The sequence below is a fragment of the Pseudochaenichthys georgianus genome, chromosome 18 (assembly GCF_902827115.2).
Source record: "Pseudochaenichthys georgianus chromosome 18, fPseGeo1.2, whole genome shotgun sequence".
Taxonomy (NCBI): Eukaryota; Metazoa; Chordata; class Actinopteri; order Perciformes; family Channichthyidae; genus Pseudochaenichthys; species Pseudochaenichthys georgianus.
The window spans coordinates 6,928,732-6,945,016 of NC_047520.1; the positions used below are offsets into that span (position 1 = coordinate 6,928,732).

General features: G+C 41.3%; 1 protein-coding gene and 2 long non-coding RNA genes across 5 annotated transcripts; 2 read left to right on the forward strand and 1 right to left on the reverse strand.

Annotated features, from left to right (window-relative positions):
• Positions 1-5,456: 5,456 nt before the first annotated feature.
• LOC139435761 (uncharacterized) lies at positions 5,457-6,235 on the forward strand. Its single transcript, XR_011644975.1, has 3 exons — positions 5,457-5,533; positions 5,925-5,985; positions 6,104-6,235. It is a non-coding gene; the product is annotated as an uncharacterized lncRNA (long non-coding RNA).
• Positions 6,236-7,707: 1,472 nt separating this feature from the next.
• Positions 7,708-10,176, reverse strand: LOC139435720 (THAP domain-containing protein 6-like). Of its 3 annotated transcripts, none has more exons than XM_071206558.1 (6): positions 10,069-10,176; positions 9,600-9,792; positions 9,083-9,196; positions 8,644-8,775; positions 8,328-8,452; positions 7,708-8,245 (listed from the first exon to the last, which is right to left on the reverse strand). In XM_071206558.1, the coding sequence occupies exons 1-5, from the start codon at positions 10,146-10,148 to the stop codon at positions 8,441-8,443; spliced, it is 531 nt and encodes a 176-aa protein (XP_071062659.1). In that variant the 5' UTR covers positions 10,149-10,176; the 3' UTR covers positions 7,708-8,245; positions 8,328-8,440. The 3 variants fall into 3 exon arrangements, 2 of the variants coding, with proteins under 2 accessions (XP_071062659.1, XP_071062658.1); XM_071206557.1 differs by having other exon boundaries at positions 8,567-8,775; XR_011644933.1 differs by lacking the exon at positions 9,600-9,792 and having other exon boundaries at positions 8,567-8,775.
• A 254-nt stretch (positions 10,177-10,430) lies between these two features.
• LOC139435727 (uncharacterized) lies at positions 10,431-13,304 on the forward strand. The gene is made up of 5 exons (XR_011644935.1): positions 10,431-10,568; positions 10,845-11,032; positions 11,361-11,468; positions 12,151-12,277; positions 12,360-13,304. It is a non-coding gene; the product is annotated as an uncharacterized lncRNA (long non-coding RNA).
• Positions 13,305-16,285: the final 2,981 nt, after the last annotated feature.

Below are 16,285 nucleotides of genomic sequence, written 5' to 3' on the forward strand. Positions count from 1 at the left end.
ATCCTAATCACACCGACTTACTAAACATTTAAGAGGCACATTAAACGATATTTGGCTTAAATTATCTATTAAACAAACTAGCCTGCAGTGGTCAAAATAAACCAGATTTAGGTTGCTAACTACTAGCCATACATAGATGTCTAGCATGATTACAGCGGGAAGAGAGCGCCCCCCTGTGGATAGAGCGTGTTAGCTCCCATTGAGAGGAACCAGATCACGTGGTTTACCGGCACACAGGTGTTTCCCATCTGGGCCTATGATCTGGGCTCATTAAGGTCTGTTGCCTCAATAAACTGCGCCATAACAGAGGACTGTTCATTATCAGCATGCAACACTAGTGTAGTTTGAGTTGAATAAGGAGCATTTTTATACCATTGACTTTTTCATCAATATAATTGAAGGTGCGAAAGGTAACGGTAAAAACGTTTGGCAAATCTTAAATAAACAATTAGGTACACATACCAAACAGGAAAATAAGGTTCTAGAATTAAAAATTAATGATGCCCTGATAAAAGACCCTGCAGTGTTGGTCAGCTCTCAATGAGTATTTAATAAATAGTGCTCTGGACACAGGGGCGGTTCTAGGGGGGTGGGGCCCTAACACTGACTTTGGACCCCCCTGTGGCCCCCCTGAAAATGAAAAAAAATTCATGATTAAACGATTTCTTGGCTGACGGAATAGGCGTATTTGTCTTTCTTTCATTAGAGCAGTGGTTCCCAACCTGGGGGGCGCGCCAGGCCTCAGATGATTTGAGGCCAAATATCATATTTAGGCTTTTTTTTTTTTTTGCATATAATTGTAAAGCAATACATGATTGTCACTAAAAGCCTCGTCTCTACATTACAATAAAATATAAAAAATAATTGATTAATTAATTTGAATAACAATTCAAGTTAGTAGCTATTAAAGGCATAAAAAGACAGAAATGTATAATTCTTTCTTTAATATAAATGTTTCTTCTGCCCGTAAAGTGTCCAAACCGGGCTTATCTGGATAAGCGCATTTTAAAACATAGTCATTGTCCATGCCGGTTTCAGTTGGATTATTTGTCACAGTTACTCCGATCAGATCGGTCTCCTCCATTTTGTAGATTATTCACGACTTTTGAATCCACATAAACACATCGGCAAAATCCAGCTTACTTTGAGCATGTGTTTTAAACAGTTTAATCCCTTTGTGAATTGTTTTCACTTCCGCGCCGTCCTTTAATTTCTTCATACAGCGGGAATCCAAATGAATTAATCCTGAGTCCAATAACCATCAAAGTCACTCCAATAGTGCTCCTTAATTACGCTTCCATCCTCCTTTAACAAAATACTTCACATTCATCTAGTTTGTGACAGTAGTTGTAGCATTTTGGGACTTTTAAACTTCAATTACTGCTGTTGCCCCCCCCTTTGTGTGTGTGTGTGTGGGGGGGGGGGGGGGGGTGTAACTTCCAACAGGAGTCATTTGGGGGGGCTCTAGGGAAAAAAGGTTAGGAACCACTGCATTAGAGCAGGGGTCTCCAACACGTCAATCGCGAGCGACCAGAAGCTCGCAAGCCCTCAATAAGTAGCTCGCCAAGCAAATCCAAAATGTAAAAAATACACACAAAAAAAAGGAAATGTAATTAAAAGAATCTACCCTATGCATAAACAAAACCTCAATCTTAGCGAACTCTATCTACTTACTACAACTCTATATCTATCCAACACTCCTCCCCCCACCCCCCACAATGAATATCGATCAATCACGTTCTTGCAACAGTTTAAAAGGGCAGTGATTAGTAAAATATGCATAAATAAAAAGAAAGAATGCTAACTATAGTTAACATAAGATAAGAATAAACAAGTTTAAATGATTTGTTATTGGCTGTGATCATATTCTAAAGATGTTTGGATTATTGAAAAGTATACAGCTCCCTTTCATCTGAGTGTTGAGAGCTGTATCCATAAATTCATTTTGTGCTCAAAGTGCACCAGATTGATGCATTTCACTTCAACATTTAAAAAAAATATTCACAGGGGGTGCATGCCCCCAGACCCCCCAAGAAGATGTGAGGTCCACCCCAAAATAAAGCAGGTTAAAATAATTAAATTGCATACATTTTCTTTTAGTAAACACTGAAAAAGGGTCCCACAGACCCAAACAGTACACAAAGTATAATGTTAAAATGAGCTAAATATATACACTGCAAAAAACAAAAAAATCAGAAATAAAAGTAGCTCACTACTTGTTTTATTTTTTGAAAGTAGCTCTCATCCTAAAAAAGACCCCTGCATTAAAGCGTAAAAACTGTAACTATAAGTATCTGAAATAAATATGTGTACTGAAACAAATACCAATAACTGTGCAGTATTGCATTGTTTTCTTATGCGCAATTACTTCATACTGTCTTTGTCTTTTTCGTCCCACATTTATTGTGCCCCCCTCAGACAAGAACTGGCCCCAGCCTGGCCCCCCCAGTCAAATTGGTCTAGAACCGCCACTGGACACAAAGCTTACAAAGCTCTTCCCGCCATCTGAGGTCTCACCTAGCCCGACTGTGGATACACACCCCGTTTTTGACCTAGAGGAAATCACAGAGGTTGAGGTAAAATATGTAATCTCAGGGTTAAGAGGTTCTAAGGCTATGCAGATGATTTCGACACCAACTTCGACGGTCTAATAAAACCAATTACTATGCTAGTGAATCAATCTATCAGCACGAGGGAAATTCCATCATCCATGGAAGGTGGCCACGGTGACACCGATCTTTAAATCTGGGGATAAGGCAATGATGTCCAATTATAGACCTATCAGCATCCTCCCCTGTGTCTCTAATGGCACGTTTCCACTGCAGGCCTCGCTCGGTTTGGTTAGGCCTTATTAGGTTAGGCCCGGCTCACTTTAATGCTGCGCTTCCATTACAGTTTAGGAACTGGGGCAGTTACTATAGTAACGCAGTGTAGGCGGAGCCGTGACGTAATCTTCAATGAGAGCCCCAGAAAAACAACACAGCCGTTAGCTCTTAGCACTCAGAGCTCACAGCTCCTCATATCTGTTCAGAAACTAGACAAAAGTTAAACAAGTACAAACCACAGACTGCCTGTGTCATGGAGAATACAGTCGCTGGTTTATTTATGTCTGTATAGGCCGTTGTTGTGAGTGTGGACGTTCGGAGCATATATAACGTTAGCTTAGCCAAGCTACATTTAGAAAACACGCATTTTAAAAGGGTTTTTCGCCTGCCGTCTGTCTGCAGACTTGTCAAAGCATTAATTCATGGTTTTTACTAACCGGTATCAGTATGTTGTTACTTCGGCAACATTTTGAAACGTGTATTACAATTAAATCACGGTCAAATATGTTCATCTTGTTGTAGTTGTAGCCCCCTTGCCAGCGATTCTCTCTCTAGTTTAGCATACTCAGCCCGACTCAGCCTGGTTGTTCCTGGCCCTAGAACCACGATTTAGTCGGGCCAGAAAAAAGGTGAAAAAGTAGCCCCGGGCCAAAACTAGGCCAAGTGAAAACGCAACCAAAAACGGGCCCCGCACAGCTCGGCACGCTTAAAGCGAACTACCCGCTGCAGGAAACGCGCCATTATGGCCATTAAGATAGCTGAGAAATGGGTGTCAAAACTAATCACCAAATCAGATAAAGATTTCACACTCCACCCAATGCAGTTTGGTTGTCGTGCTCACCACTCCACTGAGACAGCTAACTGTGTCTTTGTGGAAAAGGTTAAATGTATGTTGCTGGACACGAGCCCATATGTAGGTGCTGTCTTCCTTGATCTCAGGAAGGCATTTGATACTGTTGACCACCAAGTGCTCCTTACAAAGCTGATTCATTTCAATTTTTTTCGGCAGTTTCAATACAGTGGTTCAAGTCTTACTTATCAAACAGAAAACTGTGTTTTGGTCAACGGTGCCAAATCCCCATACCTTGTGAGCCCTGTTGGGGTTCCACAAGGTTCCATTCTTGGACCGTTACTGTTTTCTCTGTACATTAATGACTTGCCTAATGTATGTCCTGAGTTAAATGTGCAAATGTATGTCGATGATGCGGTCATCTTTATACACGGGAAAAACACTGAAATAATCTCATTTTGTCTCTCAAATGCATTGGACAAGGTTCACCACTGGCTGAACAACATTTGCTTGCAGTTAAACGTAAAAAAACAGTATGCATGATGTTCAGTAAACGACCAGCCAAAAACTCGAAGGATCCAACGTGTTTTTAAACGGAGCAGAAATACCAGTTCAAGTATCTATCTTGGACTCGACTCGAACTTGACTTTTAAGAAACTTGACTTTTAAGGAACACATTAAGAAAGTATCAAATACTATTAAATTGAACTTGCAAAATGTTAAACAAATGAGACCCTTCTTAACTGTCAATGCTGCAAAGTCATACCTCCACTGCAGTGGCGTTTCTATATGTACAAAAGTGGTGGGGCACAAAAAACTTAGATGTCTATATAAGCTTCTGCAGTGAGGTTCATGGCTAGTGACGCACTGGCACTGACTCTTCAGGTTTACAAATATTATATTTTGACCTAAATCAAAATATAATATTATTTTCAAAAGCTTTTTTTGTCTGATGCTTCGATTAATTTTAAACAGACAGTTCAACAAAAGGATACCCAAAAAAAGTAATTTTATCATTTAAATATTGAATTGTTCTCTCTTAGTAAGATCCCATTTTCAATAAAATTGCGGTCTTACCTTGACTTGAAGATGAAGTCCATTTGCCTGTCCTTCTGGACAAAAATCGCTATTACTTTTTTGTAAAAGTCCTCCTTATGTTCTTGTAGATTCATAAATCTAATCTAATCAATAGATTTATGATTCGAAAATTATAAAAGTAGGGTAGACATGTGGATATTATCCGGCTGAACAAAACGTGCATTTATCTAACAGGTTTGTTTCCCACAGATCTTATTTGGAGCTATTTTCTAAATCCTATGGAGAAATATCATTGCTTTTTCGTGGAGGGAAGCCATGCGCAGCTTACTTCCGGGTTTTAGGACGCCTCACTGCAGCTCTCTCGTCTCCTCTTCACACACCACACTTTTCGCGGCACACGTACTTACCCCCTCGGGTCATTATTTTTTTGCCACACACATTAAATAGGAGAATATTCTGAGCATGCGCAGTGTAGTTTTTACAGTCACCATTGATTTAGACAGTGACCCCCTAAACGCACCACGAGCGTCTGCGCCGCGTTACGGCCGCGCCGCGGCGGTCGTAAGGATCGCGGCCACTCTAGTCAATGGGTGCTGTTCCACCACACGCGCCGCGTTACGGCTCAGACGCGTCCCAGAAGCGGCTCGGCGCAGCGCTTCTCTAAAATTAGGATGAATCCTATTTTTACCGCGGCGCAGCCGTAAGGCAGAGCTATTTAATAGAAGAGTTACGACATCTCCGTTCACTCCAATGGACCACTTTTTTACAGCAATGGCGGATCGTGGAGCCTCTCAACCGTTCCCCGGAAGTTACTTAGCGCCAAGGCTGGCAGAGCTGTGGAGTTGCAGCATAATAGACCGTTCGTGACGGACTTTTAAAGGTAAGAAGAAGTTTAAAGATTTATATTGCGGATATTATCAGTACATCTGATTCAAATGAACATGTGTATTAAAGGATGTCAGTGGATTATCCCTAAATTAGTAGATTTAGGGAACGTTTACAGATAACAGATTAAGCTAGCATACCGAAGCAAGTTAGCAACACACGTTGAACAGCCTTTTAATTGTAAGTTCCGTTCTCTTAATGTCATTTCGTCCAACATGTTGAATTAGAGAAGAGGGGCTTCTAAACGGGATTGTATGCGGGGGGGTGGAGGGAGTTAAATATTAGATAAATATAACTTTGGTACGTGTAAGAGTGAGTGTTTTTAGCAGAGCCATATTGTGTCCTTGTGATTCTGTTGATTATTACCTGTCTGTATAATGTTGCAGCTCAGCTGATTCTGGATTGGTGGCAAAGGGAGAGGGACTTAAGTGAGAGTGAAAACACAAGGTAAGTTTAATACTGTTTTATATAAGTAAACACCTTATCTCCCCAAGGCATTTCCCATCCAATAGGTGTGCTGTGTGTGTGTATAACCCTTTCTCCTGTCTGTTACTCCCTCTTTCAGCACAAGAACCAGAGGGGGGTTCAATGGAGCCTGAATACCTGCACTGAGACCCTCACCCTGCACCCTGAGTCTCAACTCAGTGTTTTTCAAGCCTTTCCCTGTTTTTTTGTATTAAACAAAACATTAAGTTTTCCCAATGGTGTGGTTTTCGTTTTGTGAAAAAGTGAAAATGCAGTGTTTGTATATAATTACATCACATATTTTGTTGCTGTTGGTCGTGAAATTGCTCCTGCTGACTTGAGCCAGACATTTTTTCCTCTGCTCTGTGTCAGTGGGGAAGCCGTACATTCGTACTCCTTTTTCTGAGCGATTTGAGCATCCTCAGGCAGCACAGCAAACCATGGTGGCTACTAGGAGGCAGCACAGCAAACCAGGACAACACGGAGGAAAAGGCACCGACAAACTGCATGATATGCTATTCAATGTTTATTGAATTCCATGTATTTGCTAATGGATGTTCCTAAAACAACACATTTAACATCATCATTATCATCATATGCTGCTAGTCACCTGTCGGTCTCCTGTCCTTTCTGAAAGCCATAAAGATGACATTAGTCATTTAGATAACTTGTGTCCTCAATTACCAGGGGATTACTGAAACTACCATGAATTTAAGAAAATGGTAGAAATGAATCTAATCTGAATTTTAAAGCATTACTTTAGATCCCCTCCCTCTAAATGTATCAATAAACATTAGAAAGTGATGCTCCTGACTACCATACAAGTTTAAGAAGATAATATTGGTTTGAAAGAATTCAAAGCTATAAATAAACAGCAACAGGCTCTTTAACAAGGCACTGTTAGTAACATGTAAACTAGTTGTTCACACTAATCCTAATATTATCACTTAATATTAGCAAATTCGATTTTATTTTTTAAAACATATCGATTTGTTGTATAAATATTGCAAATCAAAACCTTTATTCACTAATAATTAACAAAAATCGTAGTTCTATCTCCTGTTATCAATGCATTCACATTACCCGCCATGAACTTCCGGGGAACGATCCTCGTCCATAGACATATAAAGAGTAGACGCCGCATCGACCGCTGCTGCCTATTGGCGCTGACGAGCCGTGGGGCCGCCATCTTGGACCGGTCACCCGCTCCACTCAGTGTAATCTGTCTGGCAGGCGCAATGAAGTGTCAGCGCATTTTATCAATCATAACTCGCTGAATACAAAACTGATTTTCACGGGGGGGGGGGTTTTCTGCAAACGTCATATATGTAGGCATGATACCGGACACATGATTCGGCGTATTTTAATATTCATAGTAGGCTTAACAGCAATAGAATATTCTGGTATTTGATAGCCTATGTTATGTATGATAGGTATTTTGCAAAAGACACACGATATATAATATATACACACACACACATAAAAAAACACTAATGGTCTATATATATATGATAGAGAAGCATATTGTGTAGGCCTATACTCAGCTATTTTAATAAGTTGAAAAATGAAGAAACAATAATACATTATACATAGACAGAAGTTATATATCAGTAAAAATGAATATCTATGTCATAAAAAATGTAAATGTTCAAGTTAAACACAAGAACATGACACCACCCCGCCCAAACCATATTTACACAAAGTTGCTCATGACACCCGAATGCCCCGTGCATGCGGCTCCTCCAAAGCATGACTGAGAACCTCTTTCTCATATCTTTGTCTTTGGGAAACCATCAAAATAAAAACGGGAGATTTGAGAGTCAACACAAAAACATTTTAAGAAGGAGGTCAAGCTTATTTTCTTCCTTCTTCTTCCTAGATAGATTAGATTAGATTTTAGATTTAGATTAGGACCCTTTGTGTTTCAGGTGACAAAGACTTCGTCAGGTAATATGCAATGGGAGCCTTCCAATGTCCGTGTAGGCCAACCACCATGAACACAAGAGCCTCAGTAGCAGCATCGGTCTCCGGTGCTCCGGTCTCGGTGTTTCCATCACCCATGTCTACAAAAGCAGACATTGACTGGTTATGTGGATTATATTGCACATGTTTTCTGATGGCCATGTCATCCAACATGAGTGAAACACATCCATATTTAGCCTGGTCGTCCTGACATCTTCTCTCCAGCATATCCAGCATCATCTTGTTCAGGCCAGGCTTGCCATCCACCGAACACAGCCACCTGTAAAAAAATTGAGAAGTAGCTATTTAACGTACTTGCAACCGTAATTTCCAAAAATGAAATTGAACAACATTAAGACTACCTTTTTGTTGTAGTCTCTGAGGTATTTGTATGCCTTTGGACCATGTAGATGGAGTGTGAGGGCACATTCTCTGTGGTCCTTGGAGTACTCATGGCCCTGCTTTGCCTTGAAGTCTATTTGAAGATCTGAAATTGTATGAGAAAAAATTAATAAGTCCCCTTCATATAATAACAAAGGAGTTTAATAAAGAGTGTAAGAGTAAGATGTACATGAATTTCAAAGTGCTAATTTCATTTTACCTGAGTAGAAATCAAGCCTCTTTGAGTTCTTCATTAATGAGGTTCTTTTCCCTCAAATCCCCCAAAAGAGTCCTCACTGTGGTCTCTGCCCTCTTTTCTCTAGCCATGGCATTCTTCCTCTCTCGCTCGAGACTCTCCACTCTTGCTAAAGCTTCATTGACTCTGGCCTTAAGAGCAGTAGGAGAAGCAGGCGAGACATAGCTATGATCCTAGAAAGAGGGATGAACATGGTTTGAGTGATGTTTCACTTCACACACATCACTTTGACACAACTAGAGTATGGCCCACATTATTTCTTATAGTCATCACCTGTCAAAGCCACTGCCAGCATCATGCGTGTGTGTGTGTGTGTGTGTGTGGTGTGTGTGCGTGTGCGAGGAATGCATGTTCAACATGTCTTCAATTGTGTGTGTATGTGTTTATTTGTGAGTGTGTTTAATATGAGTGGCAGCAAACAAGAGAGATTTTACTTTGTCTAGGACCATTATGAATGATGTTGAAAATAGAAATACTCACATCATTAGGCTGAGGTTGTGAGTGTGAGGTTGAAGCTTCTGGGTCGTCCTGAGGGGCCACAGACAGGCTCTCTTCAGCTTTTCTGGAAGGAGACGTAGTCCTGCCCTTTTCTGGCTAAAATGAAAAACACACACACACACACACACACACACACACACACACACACACACACACACACACACACACACACACACACACACACACACACACACACACACACACACACACACACACACACACACACACACACACACACACACACACACACACACACACACACACACACACACACACACACACACACACACACACACACACACACACACACACACACACACACACACACACACACACACACACACACACACACACACACACACACACACACACACACACACACACACACACACACACACACACACACACACACACACACACACACACACACACAGCCCTGTTATTGATAATAGAATATTTACATTTATGAATGCTAATAACCGTATGATGATACACCTACTCTTTGGAGGTGAACCGGGAAGCTGAAGATGGAGGGAATAACACCATCTCTGAGTCGGACAATCTGTCCTGTCCTGTCAAACTCGTCCTGCTTACAATGCTCACTGCAAATCACGGATGACTCGCTTGCAGTGAACCCTTCCCTCCTCAAAGCAACTTCCCACTTCTTTCTCATATCTTTGTCTTTGGGAAACCTTCAAAATAAAAACGGGAGATTTGAGAGTCAACACAAACACATTTTAAGAAGGAGGTCAAGCTTATTTTCTTCCTTCTTCTTCCTAGATAGATTAGATTAGATTGTACTGTATTCATCCCACAACGGGGACATTCACTTGTTACAGCAGCGATTTATAAAGTCTCAGTTGGCCATGAACATAATGTTTGCTGGCTACGATTTCGCTGGCGGACATCAATACAGTACAATAATATTCTATTTACAAAATACAACCAATTATAATGTTGAATCTTACTTGTGAAAAGTAATCCCCCGACCCCTGTTCGCAATCGTCCGCCGATTTGCACAGCAATATGCTGCACAGTGCTCTGGCATCTTGAAACCTCTGCTGTCTATGGGTAGAATGTCTGTAGGATGACCGGTCCAAGATGGCGGCCGTATTTCTTGCGCCCCAGCAGCCAATGCGGCGTCTACTCTTTATATGTCTATGTCCTCGTCTACATGAACCACGTGACGATAACCGTTTTTGGACTTCCGGTGTCGTAACTCTTCTATCTATATGGCGCTGCCGTAAGGTAAGGTCGGGCAGGCAGCCCCATAGACATATAAAGAGTAGACGCCGCATTGGCTGCTGGGGCGCAAGAAATACGGCCGCCATCTTGGACCGGTCATCCTACCCATATTGTACAGACATTCTACCCATAGACAGCAGAGGTTTCAAGATGCCAGAGCAGCATATTGCTGTGCAAATCGGCGGACGATTGCGAACAGGGGTCGGGGGATTACTTTTCACAAGTAAGATTCAACATTATAATTGGTTGTATTTTGTAAATATAATATTATTGTACTGTATTGATGTCCGCCAGCGAAATCGTAGCCAGCAAACATTATGTTCATGGCCAACTGAGACTTTATAAATCGCTGCTGTAACAAGTGAATTTCCCCGTTGTGGAATGAATAAAGTAAAATCTAATCTAATCTATCTAGGAAGAAGAAGGAAGAAAATAAGCTTGACCTCCTTCTTAAAATGTTTTTGTGTTGAATCTCAAATCTCCCGTTTTTATTTTGAAGGTTTCCCAAAGACAAAGATATGAGAAAGAAGTGGGAAGTTGCTTTGAGGAGGGAAGGGTTCACTGCAAGCGAGTCATCCGTGATTTGCAGTGAGCATTTTAAGCAGGACGAGTTTGACAGGACAGATTGTCCGACTCAGAGATGGTGTTATTCCCTCCATCTTCAGCTTCCCGGTTCACCTCCAAAGAGTAGGTGTATCATCATAAGGTTATTAGCATTCATAAATGTAAATATTCTATTATCAATAACAGGGCTGTGTGTGTGTGTGTGTGTGTGTGTGTGTGTGTGTGTGTGTGTGTGTGTGTGTGTGTGTGTGTGTGTGTGTGTGTGTGTGTGTGTGTGTGTGTGTGTGTGTGTGTGTGTGTGTGTGTGTGTGTGTGTGTGTGTGTGTGTGTGTGTGTGTGTGTGTGTGTGTGTGTGTGTGTGTGTGTGTGTGTGTGTGTGTGTGTGTGTGTGTGTGTGTGTGTGTGTGTGTGTGTGTGTGTGTGTGTGTGGTATTCTGCTTTTTCATTTTAGCCAGAAAAGGGCAGGACTACGTCTACTTCCAGAAAAGCTGAAGAGAGCCTGTCTGTGGCCCCTCAGGACGACCCAGAAGCTTCACACTCACAACCTCAGCCTAATGATGTGAGTATTTCTATTTTCAACATCATTCATAATGGTCCTAGACAAAGTAAAATCTCTCTTGTTTGCTGCCACTCATATTAAACACACTCACAAATAAACACATACACACACAATTGAAGACATGTTGAACATGCATTCCTGGCACACTCACACACACACACACACACACACACACACACACACACACACACACACACACACACACACACACACACACACACACACACACGCATGATGCTGGCAGTAGCTTTGACAGGTGATGACTATAAGAAAGAATGTGGGCCATACTCTAGTTGTGTCAAAGTGTTGTGTGTGAAGTGAAACATCACTCAAACCATGTTCATCCCTCTTTCTACTGGGATCATAGCTATGTCTCGCCTGCTTCTCCTACTGCTCTTAAGGCCAGACTCAATGAAGCTTTAGCAAGAGTGGAGAGTCTCGAGCGAGAGAGGAAGAATGCCATGGCTAGAGAAAAGAGGGCAGAGACCACAGTGAGGAGTCTTTTGGGGGATTTGAGGGAAAAGAACCTCATTAATGAAGAACTCAAAGAGGCTTGATTTCTACTTAGGGAAGATGAAAGTAGCACTTTGAGATTCATGTACATCTTACTCTTACACTCTTTATTAAACTCCTTTGTTATTATATGAAGGGGACTTATAAATTTTTTCTCATACAATTTCAGATCTTCAAATAGACTTGAAGGCAAAGCAGGGCCATGAGTACTCCAAGGACCACAGAGAATGTGCCCTCACACTCCATCTACATGGTCCAAAGGCATACAAATACCTCAGAGAGACTACAACAAAAAGGTAGTCTTAATGTTGTTCAATTTCATTTTTGGAAATTACGGTTGCAAGTACGTTAAATAGCTACTTCTCAATTTTTTTACAGGTGGCTGTGTTCGGTGGATGGCAAGCCTGGCCTGAACAAGATGATGCTGGATATGCTGGAGAGAAGATGCCAGGACGTCCAGGCTAAATATGGATGTGTTTCACTCATGTTGGATGACATGGCCATCAGAAAACATGTGCAATATAATCCACATAACCAGTCAATGTCTGCTTTTGTAGACATGGGTGATGGAAACAATGAGACCGATGCTGCTACTGAGGCTCTTGTGTTCATGGTGGTTGGCCTACACGGACATTGGAAGGCTCCCATTGCATATTACCTGACGAAGTCTTTGTCACCTGAAACACAAAGGGTCCTAATCTAAATCTAAAATCTAATCTAATCTATCTAGGAAGAAGAAGGAAGAAAATAAGCTTGACCTCCTTCTTAAAATGTTTTTGTGTTGACTCTCAAATCTCCCGTTTTTATTTTGATGGTTTCCCAAAGACAAAGATATGAGAAAGAGGTTCTCAGTCATGCTTTGGAGGAGCCGCATGCACGGGGCATTCGGGTGTCATGAGCAACTTTGTGTAAATATGGTTTGGGCGGGGTGGTGTCATGTTCTTGTGTTTTAACTTGAACATTTACATTTTTTATATAGATGTAGAAGTACATTTTCATTTTTTATGACATAGATATTCATTTTTACTGATATATAACTTCTGTCTATGTATAATGTATTATTGTTTCTTCATTTTTCAACTTATTAAAATAGCTGAGTATAGGCCTACACAATATGCTTCTCTATCATATATATAGACCATTAGTGTTTTTTTATGTGTGTGTGTGTATATATTATATATCGTGTGTCTTTTGCAAAATACCTATCATACATAACATAGGCTATCAAATACCAGAATATTCTATTGCTGTTAAGCCTACTATGAATATTAAAATACGCCGAATCATGTGTCCGGTATCATGCCTACATATATGACGTTTGCAGAACCCCCCCCCCCCCGTGAAAATCAGTTTTGTATTCAGCGAGTTATGATTGATAAAATGCGCTGACACTTCATTGCGCCTGCCAGACAGATTACACTGAGTGGAGCGGGTGACCGGTCCAAGATGGCGGCCCCACGGCTCGTCAGCGCCAATAGGCAGCAGCGGTCGATGCGGCGTCTACTCTTTATATGTCTATGGCACACACGACGCTCCGCTTCCGCAACGTTTTGAAACGCGCCTGGTGTGTCAGGTCGCAGGAGGAGGTCGCAGCGCGGCGCAGCCGCAACGTAACGCGGCGCAGACGCTCCTGGTGCGTTTAGGGGGGAGGGAGGGGCAGGATCGGGTTTTGTCCCACATGGCTCTAAACAGCTCAATAGGCACACTGTAGACACTAATTAGAAGAACACAGACTAAAACAGAAATGTATAGACGAATCAGATGATTAACCATGATCTTAAAATATATTTAATATATTTTTTAATTAATTTTTTGCATTTTTTTGTAATCATTATTTGTAATACTTTCTGCTGACACTAGGTGGGGCTGTGCCCCTCATGACCAGTCGCCACTGCTCCACTGTATGATTATATCCCACATTGAATTACTGTTTTACAAACTGGTCGTTTGCTTGTGCCACAAACCTGAAACCCATAGAACAGCTGTACAAGAGAGCTATCAAGGTGTTTGACAGAAAGCCACATTCATACCACCAAAGGCCTACCATCCTTGAAAAACACAATTTCTTGAGTTTTGACAATTTTAAGTATTTTAAAAGTATGTGCTTTATTTATAAATGTTTATATGGACTGGCCCCTTGGGGGAATTCATCCACAAAAAACACACTGGACGCTGCATAGGTCAGAAACCACCAGAGGAGACTGTGAAGTCCACCGCAGACGGACCACTTTTGGACAAAATGTCCTCTCCGTTAGGCAGCTCATTGTGGAATAGCCTCCCAACTGAGATACGGAATTGTCCCACTCTCAATAGCTTCAAAGGCAGGGGCGGCGGGTAGCCTACTACTGTAGTCTAGGGAAGGCTAAGCCTTCGCAAATATGTGTGTCACTGCATCCTGGTCAAATAAAAATACAATGTATAATGTTTGTGTCTTTGACATTAGCGCTGCTATGCAGCCACCTGTGCCCTGTACTACGAAGCCAGTTCAACAGACCCTGGATATGTTTGAGTTATCTTAACTAACCCCAACAAACGAGATCTCGCTAAGCGGTCCTCCGACGCTGGTGATCAACTCGGTAAATCAAGCCAAGGTTAGCGCTGAGAGCGCGTTCACGTGAAAGGGGCGGGGTTAGCTACATTTGACCAATCACAAACAGGGACAAGTGTACTGACGGCGCAGTGTCATACTTCATTCATGAAAAGTAAACTAATAGTAGACAAATATAAACTTTAAACATCCATGACTTAAACATATAATCCAGGATACAGCACATAGTTGCACCTGCAAGGTGAATATAGAACAACTGGTTAACAAATAAATAAACTACCGAGTGTTAGAAAGCGTGCAACAGTTTTATGATACTGCCCCATCTAAGACACGAGTGGATCTGACTTTAATTACATTTGAGTTGAGTGTTTCGTCAACTTAATGTGTTGCTTAAAATAATACTTCTGCATACAGTATATGCAATGTAAGTGTTGCACGGCCAGATACGGCTCGAGAAGCTGACTCAGATAAGGAAATAGTGTGATATTATATGATCGATTATCCGATTGATGATGTGATATAATCCAATCTTTATTTCAGACTCAAGGTCCATATCACACAAAGACAAAACACTCATCAATAAATAAGATAAAAAGCTAAACACAAAACAGATAAAAACAAACAGATAAACACATAAAATCAGTCCAATCACAGCGAGCAAACACATGCTCACCGTCTGTATAGAGGCTGTTGCGCCAATGTCTCCAAATCATGGAAGAGAACCGGGTAGAACTCTTCAGAGGGTTAATTAAAATCAAGATAACATGATTGTCCGAGTCTTCCAGGCGGCACATGAATCTGTTCATTAACTTTCTTAAAAGTGCTTGACAAGTAGGTACCCCCAAGTTAACAAACAGCTGGCTGGCACTGTGCCATCTCGGTACCCTCAGCAGCAACCGTAAAGCATCGTTGTATGCAACTTTTTAATTTGTGCATGCTTCTAGCCTTGTAGTTACTCCACAGGTGAGCCGTGTACAATGGTGTACAGAAAGCTTTAAAAAGTGATACCTTGACATCTACAGAGCACTTGTGAAATTTACGCATTAATGTTTGCCTGGGCATACAGTTTGCAGCGTTGTCTATGGATGTCTTTGTCATCTGTGAGATCATCAGAAATATAATGACCAAGGTACTTGATCTCACTGCACACAAGAAGAATGTTGCTACTGAGAATAACATTAGGAAATACAGCCTTTTTATCCTCTTTACCTCTCACAATCATGAATGATGCTACTCTTCTTGGCGTTATACTTAATATTAAAATCAATGCCATACTGGGAACAAGTCCTCAGAAGCTGTTGTAAGCCAGCACTGCACGGGGAGAAGATGATTCAATCATCTGCGTACATAAGGTGGTTGACAACAGTAGCTCCGATGACACAGCCAGTTTTACACAAGTTCAGTTTCCTAGACAGATCATCCATGTACAGATTAAACAACAAAGGAGATAAAATCCCACCTTGCTTGACCCCATTATCAATATAAAAATGTTCAGACACAGTATTGCCCCACTTCACCTGCATAGTCTGATGTGCATACCAAAAGGCTAAGATCCTTATTATGTACTTGGGTACCCCTCTCTGGCACATTTTGTCAAATAATCTGTAATGATTCAGTCGATGGAAGCATCAATAAAACACAGAAACATGGTGGAATTATGGCTTCTATATTTTGCTATGTCTTTTAAAGCAAAAATACACATATCTGTGCCGTGTTTTCTTTTAAAACCGAACTGGTTGTCAGCTGTGTTAATATA

Excerpts from the sequence above, each read along its gene's own strand:
- LOC139435720 (XM_071206557.1), bottom strand. The coding sequence starts at position 10,148 with ATGCCAGAGCACTGTGCAGCATATTGCTGTGCAAATCGGCGGACGATT. Across the intron at positions 9,793-10,068 it reads CGGGGGATTACTTTTCACAA|GTTTCCCAAAGACAAAGATA; the intron begins GTAAGATTCAAC and ends TTTATTTTGAAG. Across the intron at positions 9,197-9,599 it reads TCCCGGTTCACCTCCAAAGA|CCAGAAAAGGGCAGGACTAC; the intron begins GTAGGTGTATCA and ends TTTTCATTTTAG.